The 18873-nt window shown below is 36.7% G+C and overlaps 1 protein-coding gene across 4 annotated transcripts; it reads left to right on the forward strand.

Annotated features, from left to right (window-relative positions):
- The first annotated feature begins 331 nt into the window (after positions 1–331).
- Positions 332–18699, forward strand: LOC309492768 (circularly permutated Ras protein 1). 4 transcript variants are annotated; one of them, XM_082161784.1, is made up of 20 exons: positions 332–460; positions 1511–1635; positions 2054–2146; positions 4500–4592; positions 4756–4842; positions 4928–5025; positions 5130–5330; positions 5422–5472; positions 5551–5640; positions 6583–6734; positions 12257–12338; positions 12680–12804; positions 12965–13049; positions 14532–14638; positions 14757–14866; positions 15051–15162; positions 16093–16233; positions 16318–16411; positions 18133–18183; positions 18351–18699. In XM_082161784.1, exons 2-20 carry the CDS (start codon positions 1554–1556, stop codon positions 18444–18446), a joined length of 1950 nt encoding a protein of 649 aa, XP_082017910.1. In that variant the 5' UTR covers positions 332–460; positions 1511–1553; the 3' UTR covers positions 18447–18699. The 4 variants fall into 4 exon arrangements, with proteins under 4 accessions (XP_082017910.1, XP_082017907.1, XP_082017909.1 ...); XM_082161781.1 differs by having other exon boundaries at positions 430–460; positions 1552–1635; XM_082161783.1 differs by lacking the exon at positions 332–460 and adding an exon at positions 479–657 and having other exon boundaries at positions 1552–1635.
- The last annotated feature ends 174 nt before the right edge of the window (positions 18700–18873 follow it).

Consider the following 18873-nt stretch of genomic DNA (forward strand, 5'->3'; position numbering starts at 1 on the left):
TTAAATGCAGTATTAATTGTGAATTTGTGAAATGAATAATGAACTAATAAAAACGAATAAAAAAAAACAGCTGGATTTAATTCTGTGATTACATCATTTTGAATGATCAGATGTTAAAGGTATAGTTTACTCAACCAAAACATTTTTTTACAAATCTTTCATCATTTATTCACCCTCATTTCATTTCAAATCTGTATGACTCTTTCTCTGCGGAACATTAAAAAAAAAGGTTAATAATATACACGTCAACGGAAGGAATTTGACAATCCCACATTGAGTCTTGAGTGATAGGCTATATTTATGGTGTGACGTAAGTGTGATGATGTTCTATGAACAGAGTGAATTGTGAAAGCATGCAGAGAATCACACTGCACTGCTGTTAATGTTTAATGACTGAATTTTCTTTATAGCCTAATGTAAGTCTTGACATCCGAGCCAAAGTCCATGTTAGGTGAAGGAGGTTAGTTGGGCGTCTTCTTTCTTTCGTTTCTTTTATGTTTTTTTCTAGTCTTGTACCCACAGTTTCCTGTCTTCCTGTATCTTCACGCATAGTCAAACGTGCACAGTAGGTATGAGAAGAGCAGGACCGTAATGTTGCTGGCTTTCTATGCAAGCTGAATGACAGTCAGACACTTCACTTTGAATTGCCGTAACCAGGTAGATACTTTTTAAACACTGTACCTAGTATAGTTTATCTGAGATTGAAGCCCTCGCGATTAGTAGATGAGGCTATATTTATCATGTTGTATAGGCTATTACCATGGGTGAATGTGTCAGAGTATATGACCAGTTACTTTCAATAACTCACTCTTTTGGATATTTTTGTACATCTTATAGGGCTATAATATGAGACATGGGTTGGTTTCTGTAAACTCTTGCTAAAAACGACAAGAACAGACAAAAGAAAGGAGACGGTGATGGATAAAAGTATAGGCTATCACCACGTACTCGCTTTCCTTAAAGGGATAGTTCATCCAAAAATAAAAATTATGTCATGGTCATGGACCCAATTAACTTCCGTAGTATGGAGAGAAAAAAATTACTATGGAAGTCAATGGGGTCCATCAACTGTTTGGTTACTGACATTCTTCAAAATATATTATTTTGTGTTCATGAGAAGAAAGAAATTCATACAGTTTTAGAAGAACTTGAGGGTGAGTAAATGATGACACAATTTTCATTTTTGGGTGAACGATCCCTTTAAATGATAAATTATGTCATTTTCTAGATAATTTTACGAGGGAGGCAAACTGTGCCACAGTGTTTAGCACAGGTGTAACTCTTCAGAAACTGAGATCAAATTACTGTAAGTGAACCATTTTAGCAGGAAATGAAAGTCTTGCCTTTAAACTAGGCTACATAGAAACACATTATCTGACATTTTCTGTGTGCACAACATGACCAAAGGAATGCTGAAGTTGTTGTTTTAAGGTGTGTTGGCGTAATGGATTCTATTTTAACTTGACTGTGAAGAATAGAACTTGACGCAAGTATAATTTCTTCTTTGCAGCAATTGCAATTGGGTGGCAATTCCTTTTCTGTCATCCACAGAGATGGAGTTTGCTTGCAGTCATGTTGTGTGTAACTGGAGGTCTGAGAGTTTAACAGAAGATGAAGCTAAAATCTCAAATCAAGGTTAGTGGTATGCTGTGTATGTGATGTAAACATTTATTATTAGAGCTTAGATAATTCTGAGGAGACATATATAGAGAATTACTGAAAGAAAAAATGTATCAAGGGGAAGCTGTCTTGCTTTCTCTAGCTATGTTTTTTTTTTATGTTGCATTCAATGTCAGGTTAGGGCAGGTTGTCACATGTGCTTATGTATTTGTTGGTTTAATATTATTGCATGTTGCCTTTTAAATATAGCTATTTTGTCAGTTGTTTTGTGCTTGATAATTGTTTTACTGAAGCAACATCTAATAATAAGCATATGGTCCAATTGTGACAACTTGCCCCATATAGTGTATTGGGGTACTATTATATTTTATTGCACACATAGTCAGTCAGTCTATAACTCCATCTGTCCCACATGATTGCTCATGTTTTGTAGGTTCTACGTCCACTCTTCCCTGTGGTCTGTCCAGAGCGCATTCTGTCTCAGATCATCCTTACGACAACCGTGTAACCTTCATTCCGAAACCAGGTGAGTAAATTACACATTGTTTTTCACTTTAGCATTGCTTTATGAAGACTGTTCCTAATGAGTGAAGAAGAGGCTTGTATTATCTCTGTATTTGTGAGCCTTCTTGAAATGAGGAATGAGTTTTCTTTTTTTAAAGGTAGGGTAGGCAATTTTGGAGAGGCTAGCAAAAGCAAATTAGCTTTGAAAGTATAAGATCCCACCCTCCCTTCAGAGCGTCTCCAAAGCCACGCCTCCTTCAAAACACATGAACGCGCACAGCAGAGTCTGCAAAGCGTCACGAGAGACGGCGTGAAAAACTACCTCATGTCTCAAAGCACACAACATTACAATAATATTGAACATAAACAACTTACAGAGCTCTAGTTGTACCACCTGACTGCTGCAGATTCATTTCGGCGTCGATAGTGTTGACATAGAAATACAGAACGTCACGGGTTGTTATTAGAGGTCTGCAAGCCCGTCGGGACCCGACGAGGCCTGACACGCTAAGCTCTTTCGTGCCAGGCTCGGGCCATTTTTTTTTCTTTTTTTTTTTACAGATCGGGCTCGGGTCGGACTCGGGCTTATTTAGATTCTCTCCTTTCATTGTGCCCATAATATACGTGCAGAGCACACGTCACATAGTGTGTATGAAATATTGTTATATTTATTATATTATAAATATTATACATCGCCTAAGCAACACAAACGCAATACGCATATGCACGCGTCACTCACGTGCATTAACAGGTGACAGTTGACCATGCAGAGGATCAGGGAGAAGTTGGATTATTATTATTTTTATTAATATTATTTAACATTAGCCAGTTGGCGAAGAGTTCTTCATTTTTGAACATTGTTTTGAACATTGTTCTTCAGTTACTTAAATAAAGGTAGGCCGTTTATTTACTTATTTTTGCGGTTGGATTCCGTAGCGCTATATTCTCTACTGCATGCTTATGCTTCTCTCTAATGGACAGTCTTTTCAATATTTGTGGACAAGATTGGGCATGATTGGGCATGATGTTTCAGGCCTATAATAAAAGTTTACCTTTTAGTAGCGTGTGATGTGCGTGTGTTTGCGTGTAGCAGAGACAGCGCGCATCAAAGAGCGCGCGTCAGTGATATTGATGTTGGTCTCAAAAATTGCACCCGTTGTCGGGCTGGGGCCGGGTAGGGCTTGAACACCACGGGCCAGGGCCGGGTTAGGGCTGGAGTTTTTGGCCCGTGCAGGGCTCTAGTTGTTATCTCATAATTTCAGTTACCACATAAGCATAAGCTTTTTGTTTTGGTTCAGGTGGAACTGTAAAAGGCAGCTACTGTTTGTTTGTGGCCCTCGGTGACTGTCTGTCTACAATTCTGCTTAGAAACACACTGATGATGTGTGATGTCTGCGCGAGCAGGTGCGCGGAGGTATGGAAATACATATGTTGACAGGCAGGTAGAACCGAATGCAATGATTGGACAAACAATGATTTTTGGTCCTTAGACTTTTACTGAAGATATATGTACATGTTTTAATAATTAGACCACTAATATTAATGATTGCTATCAGGCTGTGAAGAGTTTCAACCAGTATAACAAAAATGTTTTTTTTTTTTTTTATTGCCTACCCTACCCTTAATGTTTTAATATTACTAGTTCTGATAAAGAACAGCAGAATTTACTTATTTTTTTCATTTAACTTTATTTGATTTACTTTAAGTCAAGTCACCTTTATTTATATAGTGCTTTATACAATGCAGAATGTTTCAAAGCAGCTTTACAGTGATTTTACAGGAAATTAATGATTCAATGATGAAAACAGAATTCTATTCTACTGTAAACAGCTCTTAAAAGACACCACTCTTTCAGTTCAAAAGAAGGTGAAAGTTATCTTGCAAAGAAATTGTTCATTGGAAAAAAAAAAACGTCACATCCTTTTTGTGGGTGTTAAAAACTGATGATAGGAACATTCTCTCAAGTGCATGTTGATGAGTGCGTGCTAAACAAATTCCTGCTGTTATATATATATTCATACATACAGTAAAAACAGTGATAAATTATTATAATTTAAAATAACTTATTAATTAATTTATTCCTGTGATCAAAGCTGAATTTTCAGCGTCATTACTTCAGTCTTCAGTGTCACATGATCCTTCAGAAATCATTCTAATATGCTAATTTGCTGCTCAAGAAACATTTCTGATTATTATCAATATTTAAAACGGTTGTGCTGCTCTGTGATAAAAAAAAAAAAAAAACTTTGATGAATTGAAAAAAAAGTACTGTCATTTAATGACTGAATTTGACATTTTGACAAACACCCAAACATTTGAACAGCTTTTATTTGTCTACGAAACAATATTATTTTTTATAATAAACTTCTTTTAAGCTCCATCGTTGGTTCCACCACCTGTACCTCCCCGTAACATACAGCAGAGAAAGAGTCTGTCTCGCTCTCTTCCTCCACCGTTACCACCAAGAGGTGAGAACACATTCACACTCCCTCTATTCAACAAACATGCACAGAAAATGTTCAGTTATGCATAAAACAGGGTCAGTGAGTTTTCCTCTTCTCTCTCTCTCTCTCTCTCTCTCTCTCTCTCTCTCTCTCTCTCTCTCTCTCTCTCTCTCTCTTTTTCTCTCAGGTCTGGAGAATAATGAAGAGACTCAACTTAAAGCTAATGTAAACGTAGTGTCACTAAAAGTAGGAAGCCTTGTGGACATTACTAAAGGTGTGCTACTCTGCTAAAAGTCTTTTCTGAAAGTATAAAAATCCAAAATTTTCAATTCAAACCAGCTCACTTTCTGTCTCCGTAGCTTCTGCTATACAGAGCAGCCAGAAACCACTGCATTGTGGGAAATGCAATGCCATCATGTCCTCTGCAAGCAGCCCAGAGAAACACCAAACAACAATAGTAAGTTATACCAAGGGGTGCAAAACCCATTTGTGCATCTGATATTAGTGTTGAAATAACATTTTATTTTGTTAAAAGTGATCCCTGTGTCTTTTTTTTTCTAGATGTGGAGCTGTGAGTTTTGCGGGAAGGAGAACGTTTATTCGCTGGCGGCACTAAAGGCGGGACGGTTTCCCTTGCGCTCTCCTCCAGGCAGGGATATACTTTACATGGATGACGACGAGGACGTGGATTATGAGAATCTAGACGACATGCTCATTGTGCTGTGTGTGGACATTTCCGGAAGTATGAGTGTCACTTCTGAGGTGCCTGTCTTCTTTCATTACACACGGCCAGGGCTTAACACCCTTTTTAAAAAAAAAATTTATGTTTACATTAAATGTATTTTTCTCTTAGATCTCTCCAGGTAACAGCATGCGATCACCCACATATATTTCACGACTGCAGGTGAGAGGTGACTTCTGAAGTTTGCTTATATAAACAGGCACAAAACATGTGAAGTTACTCCCATTTTTTCGGGTCCAGGGAGTCCAAGAAGCTCTTCAGATGGTGCTGACCACCCTGCAGAAAACCTCACCTCACCGAAGACTGGCACTGGTGACTTTTAACAATGAGGTAAAGACACTTATAACAGGAGACATGTCAAAATGTCACTAAAGTGCGAGTGCTTTTGAGGAGGAACTAGTCATTAGATGTGCCCGGTTTTCCAGATTAATGTCATCAAGAACTGACATTCTTGAAAAGCTAAAAGGCTTTTTTAAAATCTATTAATCCAAGTTCAGATCTGACCTCTATTTTTTTCTGTTCACCCGTTTACAAAAACCGGCAAATCATTATTTAAATTTTTTGAAATATCATGTCCAATTTTACTTTTGATAGGAAACAAAGTCTCAGATTTTAAATTCTGTCCATTTTATTATGAAATTCAAAGAATTAATACCATTTTAGCACTCTTTAAAGGGATAGTTCATCCAAAAATGAAAAATTAGCCCATGATTTACTCATCGTAGGTGTACATTTAGGTGTACAGTTGTTATATTTAAACAATTCCTATATATATTATATTTAGGATGGGTTAGTGACTAAACAACACACAAAAAAAACGATGTTTGTTTATTCTACATGTTCGTCACGTCACATGGTATCTTCCTGTCTAAGTGGGCTATTCTTTGTCAGAATAAGCAGCTGTGTGGTCCAGAGTTTATGCCAATAGACAAAATTTTGGCAACACATGCTGACCAGACTGAATTTAACACCCTGTATAAGAATCACAGACATGAGGAAGAACTACACGTTCTTCTGAAGCAAAACACGCCTTTAAAAGCAACTGAGATTGCAAGATGTGATGACTGTGCACTTCCTCTTCTTGTTTTAGTTTTGACGTGCTTGTGGCTTCTGGTTGTGGGCACCAGAATTCACCATTAAGAAGCAAGAGAAACAACTAATATTAAAACTGAAAAGACAAATTTAGAAAATTAGATGGAAAGCATAGTACCAGAATAGCTCTCATTGTGCTTTATATACTGTCATGTGAACAGCTGTGCGTGTGGTTTTCAGGTAACGGTGTATGGTGACGGGACAGGGGTTCCTCTCACTCTGAGAGACTGGGCGCTGGTGGACTATGACTATCTGAAGAAGGAGGGAGAGAACTACAACACGCCTCATTGCATTGCAGAGACTATCCAGCCTCTCACCCAGAAAATCAAAGAGTGAGTGGAACATTCTCCGGCATGTTATTGTTGTATGTCTGTCAAAGGTCACGCCACCTTGTCTGTATTCTCATCAGAAAGAGCCTCTGTGTATCTGTATGTGTTTGGGCGGTTGTTTTATATGTTTGTCACAGAGTTTCTTTCAGTATTTCTGCTGGTCTTTCTGATTTTGTGTTTTGTGCTTGTCAGATCATTCTGTCAGATATGATTTTACACCGTCGGAATTGTATAAAGTTCCACAGTTTTATGAAATAACTATAATTTTTTTTGGAATGTTAGGGATATTTTTTAATGCACAACGTGAAAGTAAAAAACCACTCGACACAAAGCGGTTGCCTCCGTGGAGTTTTAACGCGCACATTCTATCCAATCAGAATAAAGTATTCAGTTCCTCAGGGGCTTAAATTTGAAAAATGGGCACCAATCACAATCCCCCAGTTTCACAGAATAGGCTTTAAGTCTAGTCCCAGACTAAAATGTTGAGCTGTTTTAACTTTTTTAATCTTAAAATATGTCAGTGCCATTGTTTTGTCTCAAGATTCACACCAGTAATGTTTTCTTTTCCAAGGCATGTTTATAAAAGCTACTTGAACCAAGGCCTAATCCTGGCTTAATCTAAGCCCTGCCTGTGAAACCAGGCCTATAATTACTATATATATATACAGTACAGGCCAAAAGTTTGGACACATTACTATTTTTTATGTTTTTGAAAGAAGTTTCTTCTGCTCATCAAGCCTGCATTTATTTGATCAAAAATACAGATTTTTTTTTTAATATTGTGATATATTATTTCAATTTAAACTAATTGGTTTTCAATTTATTATACTTTAAATTATCATTTATTCCTGTGATGCAAAGCTGAATTTCCAGGATCATTACTCCAGTCTATCACATGATCCTTTAGAAATCATTCTAATATGATGATTCATTATCAAAGTTGGAAACAGTTCTGCTGCTTAATATTTTTTCATAACCTGTGATACTTTTTTAGGATACTTTGATGAATAAAAAGTAAAAAAAAAAAAAAAAAAAAAGCAGCAAATGTTTTAAAAATAGAAATCTTTTGTAACAACAATATACACTACTGGTCAGTAATTTGGGGTCAGTCATTTTTTTTCTTTCTTTTTGTGAAATAAATCAATACTTTTATTCAGCAAGGATGTGTTAAATTGATTCAAAAGTGATAGTAAAGAAGATTTATATTATTATAAAATATATTTTTTATTTTGAATAAATGCAGTTCTTTTTAACCTTTTATTCATCAAATATATTAGGCAGCAGAACTGTTTCCAACACTCATAATAAATCAGAATATTAGAATGATTTCTAAAGGATCATGTGATAGACTGGATGTCACATGTGACACTGAAGTAATGATACTGGAAATTCAGCTTTGCATCACAGAAATAAATGATAATTTAAAGTATAATACATTGAAAACCAATTAGTTTAAATTGTAATAATATATCACAATATAAAAAAAAATAAAATCTGTATTTTTGATCAAATAAATGCAGGCTTGATGAGCAGAAGAAACTTCTTTCAAAAACATTAAAAATAGTAATGTGTCCAAACTTTTGGCCTGTACTGTATATATAGGCAGGGCTTGACATTAACACCCGCCAACCCTCTAAATACGGGTGGATTTCAGTAGTGGCGTCTAATGCAGTCACTCCTATTAGCCACTTTTTATATATAATATATATTTGTTATATACAATTGTTGTCAAAAATATAGATTTTTCAATACATATTGATACTGAAATATCTACCAGCTGTTCTCATCTCCTCACTGCTTATTGCCCTTAATACTCAAAATAATGTCAAAATGCCGTTCTTGGTGAGTATTCACATAAACACAGTCAGTAATGTTTTAAGTGAACGTCAACAGTTGAGAAAGAAAACGCATGTGTAACAGTATAATGGATCCATGCGTCAGGTCTTAAAGTGACAGCAGCCTAATATACCTGCTGCCAAATTATGAGATATATTAAAAATATCTATTGGCCAGTTTTTCCCCATTGTATCGATGTGAAAATTGTGGCCAGTGAAAATGCTGAGTGGCTAGTAACTTTGGAAAACCACTAGCCACAGTGGCTGGTGAGCAAAAAAGTTAATGTCAAGCCCTGTATACATAGGCCATTTACGTCACCTTTTTGCATGCCAGAAGGTCTGAACTCCATCGTAGCTTTCACTGGTCAAGGACCCGCCCAGAGGCCGCCCGACTGACATGTAATACAACCAATCACAGTTCGTTTTGTTCTGCATCATGTTTAGGGGCGTGAAAATGTAACGTCGATGTCGCTATTATAACAGACCGGCGTACATCTAATAAATAATTCATTTAAGAATGTTATGCAAGTTTACTGGAACAATGTTGCTGCAAACTTCACATACTTTTGAAAATCCAGCGTTTAGCTGTATCCTGATAAGCGCTCATTGTCACAGTTGTAAACAAGTCGGCTTTCCTCTTTTTTGAGGGGGTTTGGCTTCACAGCGATTTTTGTTTCCTGGCGGATCGTTAAAGAACTGTTGTATTTCTATACCGCTGTAAACAATAAATCATTCTCAGACATATCCATAATCTGTTGCAATTAAATATTGCCCTTACCTGTTAGATTAAGGATGTAGGATGTCGATTCAGGGTCCTCGGCGGTGCCTCTAACCAGTTCAATCATGAATTCGAATGCACTGGGCGTTTGCCAGTAGGCCTATTAATATTCCATTACCAAAATCATGAAATATTTATAGGGAAAAATTACTCTGAGACTTGTTTAACAAGTTTTACGAATCACCACAACATGATTTCATTTTATTTAAAAAGATTCAGAGTAATACAAAGACAAAAATTCCAAAGGCAAAAATAACATAAACACGTAAAAGTGTTCACCCGAAATGCGGCCCCGAAAACCCCCCTTCTAGGCTTTTTATACTAACTCTAACTTTTGGGCCGCCTTCCAATTATTGGCTGTCATTATAGTAGGCCTACAGCTAATTCCCTTATAAGGTAATACTTGGGACTTACCCTAGTCCCCTTATTTGCATAAGCTTGCACAAGCACATGTTCAAGTTATCTATTATTATTTTTTCCACACTTATTCTATGCAGCATGTACATTAAAAGCTTTATATGGTAAGTTGCTCTATCACAGCCCTTTTGACCTCTCTCTAGATTCACACATTTTCTGTCTGAAGCAAAAGACGTTCAAAGTTCTCTTTAATAACACATGCAGTTTTACAGTTTTTCTCGATTGCTTAAACACATTTCTTGAAACTATGCCTCGTATTCTCAAAACTATAAACACAAATCCACAACGCCTCACCCAATTCCCCAAACATCCTATTTTCAGGTCAAAATGAAGCTCTACACTCAAAACCATTCACTCTTGCTGAAAAACCAAACTTTGCCCTCAGACATCACACACAAGCCCTCAAAACACACACTACAACATAGTCTAACACACTGGTGCAATAAATTCAAAACAACATTTCACAAAACTGGTAAGTTATGTTGCTTGTGGTTCCAAATTTGGCCTTACGTAGCCCAGCCTCCCTCATAGTCATACCATTGACTAAGACATGGGCAACTAGAGTGGCTTGAATTTCATCTGAGACTGCTTGTCTTCTTGCCCTTCCTCCTCCTTCTTCTTATCCCTCCTCGATCTCTTCCTTCATGTCTTTCTGGATCCATTGTTCCAAAACTCAATAAACTGATTTGGGCCCTTTTATCTCGATGTGTGATCAATTTTGACTCTTAGTGTTTCCACCTGGGTAATTGTGTCTAACTGAGCTGAAGCTGTGCTGACTTGAGTGAACAATATTGAATGCTAGTGCTTTATACATGACAACATGGTCTAGGCAATGAGAAATGAAGGGATTTGTGTGTAGAGTTTTGCAGTGACAGCTCAACAAATCTGACTCATGTGTCAAAACAGGGAATAGAGTTTATAGTTTAGTGAAATGGGTGTGCTTTTTGATAAATGGCATTATGGTTTTGAAATTTTAGTTCAAAAGCCTGGTTATAGTGTTTAAGCAATCGAGAAAAACTGTAACACCCCTAAACATGTCATGTACCTATAGCTACACACATACACTTCTAACAATGACCCTTAAGTTCGCAGGCCAAGCTCAAATTAAGCTTTAAGTAAATTTGAACTTGCCCTGTTAATTCAACACATCCTCATTTGTACATTTTATTTCATTTTCAACCATAAAACTGTTTGCAATATGCATTATCTTCTTATTTAATCGTTTGGCTTGTCTGATCATTTTTATTAACTGCTGTGCACGATGAATCGGTTTGTCTCCTCCTTTCTCTCCTTCTTCTCCGTCTTGCGAGCTCTTTTTGCGTGGTCCCTCTGGAGGTGTTCAACTATAAGATTGTCCATAGAAATCTCAACTTTCCCTGTGACATTAACATTTCTTTTTTCTGTTTCATCTTCATCTGTTACAATCAATGCATTCAACCAGTCTTTAATGTATTCAATTTCTGGGGAGTTTTCAGAAGAAGGTTTTTCAGAAGAAGATTTATCAGAAAAATTCATAATCAATTGTTCTCCAATGTTTATTACAATAACTCCCAAAAATCATGTAGAATTCAACCATTATTATTGGGAGATATAAGGGTCCGTGGCTCTAACATTGGAGAAACCGAAAAGGCCGACCGATAACATTACAGCCTCGATGTCATTGAATTTCGTTTTGCGACAGTCAACTGTTTGTGGATACCATAGAAATTAATGAGAAGTGCTGTAAACTGAATCATACCTGTCGTGCAGTTGTCTATGATTTCTCTCATAAAACAGCATTTTTTCAGATACAAAGTCTAAAAATAGACCAATCCAAAACTATTTTTTAAGAGCAAACATGTTGAAGATTAGCCGATGGGCTGTCGATTTATTGAATAAGCCATTTTCAAATCAAACCTAAATAGCAATATTTAACACAAAAAAGTAATAAAATGACAAAATGTATAAAAAAATAAAAAAATAATTTAATGATTTTCCCCCAAAAGCGGTTTATTCAGCGTAGTGAAGCCACTTCTCCATTGACATCCATAAAAAACGGCCTCTGGTCTCCTTCCGTATCGTACCACATTCAAACTGTAAAATCAATACTCGTAAAAGACATCATAGACATTCATTCTTTCAGCTTTTTCACCTTTGTTAAAAAACTGAAAACAGACAGTGGCTAATATAGTTTTCAACTTATTTATGAATAAGACAATAACCACTCCACTTCACTTTGTCCAGTGAGATTTGAGATTTGTGCCACATCATGATTGGTTGGTGTATTATACATGACAAACGGGCATTGGTGAATTATGTAGTATATTTTTAGATATGTAATATGTGTATTTTTAATTAAATCGAGAGAGCCATATATGGTTTGCGGTCGCTTTAATAAACAGACTGAGTGGTCAGTTATGAATATGAAATAACTACAGCAAAAGGAAAAAAGTGTCTTAACAGTTGTCAGCGTTTGATTAATTTTGCTTTCTTCTTCTTCTTCTTCTTCTCCCCAGGCTCAGAGAACATGGAGCCACAGCACTGGGACCTGCTGCCCTCATCTCTGTTGCAATGGCATCCCAGTTCACAGGATCAAAGGTCTGTATTCATAATTGCATGCTATGACAACCTGCTTTGTTATGATAAATATGTAATGCTAAAACTACTATTCATTGAGTTTGCGCCGAAAGATCATCACCGTTAACGACCCTCATCGCTTGCACTTTAATCTGTATTGAACCAGATGTAACAAGCAGACCACGGTCCGCCATTTAAATACCGCTGATAAAGAGTGTACTTTACTTTACTTTACTCAAGAAGTCAATTCAAATTCAATAGTCCCTACTAGGACCGTACGTGCTTTTGTACACAGCATAAAACAACACTGGTCTTGTCTTGTAGTTTCACATATGTTTTACTAGGTGCTATTTCTTTTTCAGGTTATAATTTGCACAGACGGGCAGGCCAACATAGGACTAGGCCACTTAGAACAAGAGTCTTCCCGTTGCTCCGACCCCTCACCTTATTTCTACAACCAGTTAGCCCATTATGCTGCTGAAAAGGGGTGAGCGACTCCAAAGCACAAATCTCTTTCTGAAGATCATGTTAGTTTTTACATATAATGACTAGAAAATGCACAATAAAATAGATGAAAGAACTAACATCATGCCAAGTGTTATGATGGCTATTAAGTCATGCATGTCTGTTGTTGTGGGTATTTATAGTGTGATAGTGTCCGTGATGACCTTTGAAGGAGAGGACTGTCGTTTGGCAGAGGTTGGGAGGCTGGCTGACCACACAGGAGGCAGAGTGAGTTACTGATACTGCTCATCTGCAGTCCACCTTCATTCTGTTGAGCAGTCTGGGTCATGTTGCAGATATCAGATTAGATGGTAAAGAAAGAAGACTGATTTGGAGCAACATAGAGGCCCTGTTTACACCTGGTATTAAGATTGGATCACAAGTGGACGACTCTCAGTGTGTTTTTCCGTCGTCTTCAGTCGCGTAAATATTTAATATGTAAAAAAAGTGAGCTTATTTTGTCCTTTAGATTGAAAGATCTGAAAAAGCCCAAACATTTACCCACCCATAGACCTTCCTCTTGAAGAAATCAGGACAGAAGTGGTTGAAAGTGGACAAAAGAGACGGATTAAAACACCAGGTGTAAACGGGAATGTGTCTCCCTCGTCCACTTGTGATCCGATCAACCAAAACACATCTTAATACCAGGTGTAAACAGGGCCTTAAAGGTACACAAGGATTCCAGCAACAATTAATCTCCCCTCAGGGGGTCGTCTTTCACTAATTTTGTTACATTTCACATACTTGTTGCTCATTGTAAACTATGCGAGAAATACTCATTTTGTCTGTTTGACCCCTTTGCTCTAAATCTTCTGCTAACAGCACTAAACCTGTTACTACCTGAACCGTGTCTATAAAACCCCTCTGTAAAGGCTTAACCTGTTTTTAAAGGGTTTAAGCAACATGTTGCATAAAGCCTTTTTCAGAGAAACTGATACTTATCACAAGACACCCACACACGCAAGGGAGAACGATTTTGGGCTCAGTATTTCCCCTTCATCTCTATTTAAATGTGAAAATGAGTTTTGTGCTTTTGTGCTAATAGGAAACTGGTGCATTTGCAAAATTGAAGTCACTTTAGTGACATCCACCTCTATACTGTGCACTACTTAAAGGTCACAACCGTTTAATATTAGTTTGAATAATATACATACATATCTTCAAAAGTTTGGGATCAGTCATTTTTTTTCAGCAAGGATGCATTAAATTGATCAAAAGTGACAGTGAAGAACTTTCTATTCATCAATGAATCCTGAATAAAATGTATTAGTTTCTTAAAATTACTTAATATTAAATATTAAGACTATTTTCAACATATTACATATTTATGATAATCAGAAATGATTCTTGGGCACATTAAATCATCTTATTAGAATAATTTCTGAAGGATCATGTGACATTGAAGACTGGAGTAATGATGCTGAAAATTCAGCTTTGATATCACAGGAATAAATAAAATTTTACAACATATTCATATAGAAAACAGTTATTTTAAATTTCAATAATATTTCATAATATTACTGATTTTACTGTGTTTTTGATCAAATAAATGCAGCATTGGTGAGCAGAAAAGACTTGTATTAAAAACATGTTTTTTAAATCACACCTCAAAGTTTTGTATCTCTTTGAAAGAATATCTGCAATATGACATACCAAGCAATTAAAGATCAGTCAGAAAAATGACATTGTTTTTTTTTACCCACTTCCCAGATAAATATTGTAAATATTGGTACAGTCGCCACAGAGATTCAGAGCGCTATAGCTGACAATGTCCTAGCAACTAGCGTCATGGCAACACTGCTGGCACCGGATGGCATGTAAGTATCCGGTAGTAACCTTCACACACTCACAAACACATGCAAACACACACACACACACACACACACACACATACATTGTACCTCTGTCTCTATTTTTCTCCTTTGATTGATGCAGGTACTTCCCCTATGAGGAGGATAATCATCGGTTAGTAAGAGAGATTGGCAACGTGACAGACGGTGTTGAGATCACCTTCCAGTTTGCAGTCAGACCGGAAAAAGTTGAAAGTAAGAACAAAATATGCAGTCCAATCAAAAGAAGATCATTTAAGAAAAGCTTCTTTTTTTTTCTCTTTTTTTTTACTTTGTACTCACCCACGTGTCGGTCCAGATCTGTTTACTGGTATTTTTTCAATGAAACACAAAAGTAGATTTAAAAATAAATAAATTGTGAACTATCTCTGTGTTTTAGGTTTCCAGCAACGGGACCGGGTCCCTTTTCAGCTGCAGCTGAGCTTCAAGACTCGGGAATTGCAGAAAGTGATGAGAGTCATCACTCAACAGAAACGGGTCACCACCAGCAGGTAAAGCACTCAAAATACTGCACAATAACAGCAAACACACTCCAGATCCACAGCTCATGACACACTCACTTTATAGTCTTGACATAAACTACATGGTGATTTATAATCAGTTGTTTCACATGTAAAATATCTGCAGAAGATTTCATTGTGGACATAGAAAGACAGTTGAAAGAAGTCTCTTCTGCTCACCAAGGTTGCGTTTATTGGTTGAAAAATACAATAAAATCAGTAATATTGTGAAATATTGTGAAAATTTAAAATAACTGTTCTGTTATAATAATGTTTTAAAAATACGTTTTTTAAAATATAATGTTGAAGACAGTTTTTGCTGCTTAATATTTTTGTGGAAACGATGATACGTTACCATTCAAAGATTTGGGGTAAGTAAGATTTTAAATTCAGTAAAGACTCATTAAATTGTTTAAAAGTGACAGTAAAGACATTAATAATATTACAAAAGATTTCTATTTCAAAATTATATTCATCAAAGAATCCTGAAAACCAAAAAAAAAAATGAATCCACAAAAACTTTTCAACGTTAATAATAATAAGAAACATTATTAATAATTTAGCAACAATAATAATTGATAATAACTGAGCAGCAAATCAGCATATTAGAATTATTTCTGAAGGATCATGTGACACCAAAGACTGGAGTAATGATGCTGAAAATTCAATTTTAGAATATATTAAAATAGAAATCTATATTTAAAAAAAACTGTTTTTTAAGTTGTAATAATATTTCACAATATTATTACTGTATTTTTCACAGATAAAGTTGGTGAGCAGAAGAGACTTCTTTTATAAACATTAACATCTCATTATAAACAAAAATAAGTCTCATTATTCCAAACTTTTGAGTATATAGTAGTGTATATATATCTCAACCTCCCTTTCTTCACCTCTGTCTCTTTTTCTGTGTGTGTGTAGTTGGGTGTGGGCGGGCAGTTTAAATATGTCAGTGTTGGGCGTTCACTGCGCCCAGCTGTGTGCCAGGCTGACTATGGAGGGCCGAGTACAGGAAGCACAGAGACAACTCCGAGCTCAGCAGGACCTTCTCAAAGACATCAGGTACAGCAAACCTCTCCAGATCGCTCTCTGGTGCATCATACGTGTGGGAAATGACATGTGTATCTTTCTCTGTTCATCTCACAGTCAACAGAAGCCGAGCCCTAAAGAAGAGAGCATCTATGGGAACTGGATCAGTACCATGAGTATGATCTGTGAAGACATCACCACAGTCAAACAGGTCTGAATCAATCAGTAATTAGTTCATTAATAAATTATTTTGGGGTTCCCTCGGTTTTGAGGTCACGGTTCGATACGAGTTTGGTACAACAGGAAAAGGTAACAAGTCCCCAATATTTGGTTTCTTTTCATTTATTTTGAACAGACAGTTTGTTCCAACGAGCGGCGTTTAGTCCCTGAGGTAGTTGGTCCAGTACAGCCTCCTGTAGTGTAGTTAACAGAAAGCACTCTTGCACAGCTCATATTGTTTTTGTAGGGCTGATAATAATTTTTATTTGGTCACAATAAGCTACAAAACTGAAACGCATCACTTGTGTTATAATGGTACAGAATAAATAGAATAATGAAAAATAAGACTTGTGCAGAGATTCGTTTTTGCACTCCTGTAGTCTTTTTCTCTCTAGCTCCGGTGATTGGCACATCTGGATGATGTCGTTTGAGTAACGTGTTGTGCGTAGGTTACGCTGTCATTTTCATGCATATTTCATCACTGGACTGACTAAGCGTATAGGCTACTAGCAACATAGATATCATATATAAACGCTAGATGTCTTATGGCGCCGTCACTTCCGGCATCGCCGTTCGGCCATCTTGTCACAGTGAAGCTGTGAATTAAGGTGAGTGATCAGCATGCACACAAATCCTCTTATCTCGCTGAAATCTTGACGGATTTACAAACGGTTTGGTTTCTTACAAACGTTATTAACGTGGCTATAATTCCGAATGCTTGAACATGTATGTTATAATTATTCATATGTATGCAGTGTATGTATGCAGTGTCATAACTACATCTCTGACGTTTATAACAAACCAAACCGTTTGAAAATCGGTAGAAAATGTAGCAAGTTATGGTTATTTAAAAGTACATGCACCATTAAACGAGTGAGCGAGCACCCTGTGGTAAGATGGCCGCCACGTGCGGACGTCGACCTCCATTGGCCAGCAGCGCGCACGAGACATCTAGCCTTTATATATGATATCTATGACTAGCAAGCTCTTGCGTGACATCTGAACTCTTGTTTTGGGTTGGTGCGTAGATCGCCTCTTCTTCTTCTGCTCTTTTTCCTGTTATGGCGGTTAGCAAACAGCGTTGCATTGCCACACGCGCCCCCTTCTGGACTGGAGTGTGGATCGCCTGTGACTGACTGTATTCATCCTCTGACTATATGCACCGAACCATGACGGTTCGGAACGAATGCATGTACCTTTACACCCCTCATTGTCATTATCTAGCATTGTCATTGTTTACTTAAAGGGATACTCCACCGAAAAATATTTAGAAGAATGTCAGTAACCAGACAGTTTTAGATACCATTGACTTCCATAGTATATTTTTTTCCTAAAGTATCTAAAACTGTCTGGTTACTGACATTCTTCTAAATATATTCCTTTCTGTTCAGCAAAAGAAAGAAATTCATACAGTTTTGAAACAACATGAGGGTGAGTATATGATGACTTATACTCACCCGTATATGTATATGAGAATTTTCATTTTTTGGTGGAGTATCCCTTTAAAGTCAGCATACCACAGTCAGGGCACACACTCATGTAGACACACTCACACATGCTTCTAGATATGTGTCAGTGATTGTACTGAACGTTATGTTTTGAAATTAGCTCAGTCACAAAAGGGCCCTCACAACTTCAGCATTGTAAGTGAATCATTGTGACTAAATGATATAAAGTCCTTGTGTTAAAACATGACTCTTTTACTCTAAACAGAACACAACAGAAACTGACGCTCACCCAGCACCTCGAACATCTTCCACCGCAGTGAGTAAAAGATCTCTCACGCTTTAAATATTCAAAATATGATTTAAAGCTGGATGCAAGTGGAAACTGTTATACATAAAATTAACAAGAAGTCATGTTTCGATAACATGGATCATCACTATACGCGCGCACACACTGTCACTCAGTAGAATTGTTTTCTCCTCCAGAGCATCTCAGACGCGGCGGCCAATGTGGTCTACCAAATGAAGAGGGCGAAGAGCGTGAGTGGAAAGGCCAAGAGAGTTGCCTTGCTGGAGAACTGAGCTCAATATGGACAATATTGCTTGTAAAATACGCAATGTATAATATATACAAACTATGTGCTAATAAATCAAACTTCTTTCTATGCCATCGCTGCTGTTTGGCAACACCTGCCAGTATTTATCTTTGGCTGGTCTGTGGATTTCAGACATGTTTGTGTTAGCAACTATAGCGCAAATATGTCAGATTACCAACTAAAATACTAGGGACTGTACTAATAAATATAATGCAATAAAACATTTTATATAAATCACAGACTGATTCCTCTTATTCTTTCTTCTTACAGCCAATGTTATTTTAGTGTAATTGAGATACTAATATAGTTTTTTTTTTAAATGTTTTGAATCCGTATTTATTTTTATATTTAAAAAAAAAATTTAATATGTCTATATAGTTCATTTTTATTTTAGTTTTAGTTTCAGATATTTT

The sequence above is a fragment of the Leuciscus leuciscus genome (genome assembly GCF_965113295.1).
Source record: "Leuciscus leuciscus genome assembly, chromosome: 2".
NCBI lineage: Eukaryota > Metazoa > Chordata > Actinopteri > Cypriniformes > Leuciscidae > Leuciscus > Leuciscus leuciscus.

What these genes read in the sequence shown, in the direction of transcription:
- LOC309492768 (XM_082161781.1), top strand. An exon ending in GTATGAGTGTCACTTCTGAG is followed by an intron (nt 5,331 to 5,421) that starts GTGCCTGTCTTC and finishes TTTTTCTCTTAG; the next exon opens with ATCTCTCCAGGTAACAGCAT. An exon ending in TGGTGACTTTTAACAATGAG is followed by an intron (nt 5,641 to 6,582) that starts GTAAAGACACTT and finishes TGTGGTTTTCAG; the next exon opens with GTAACGGTGTATGGTGACGG.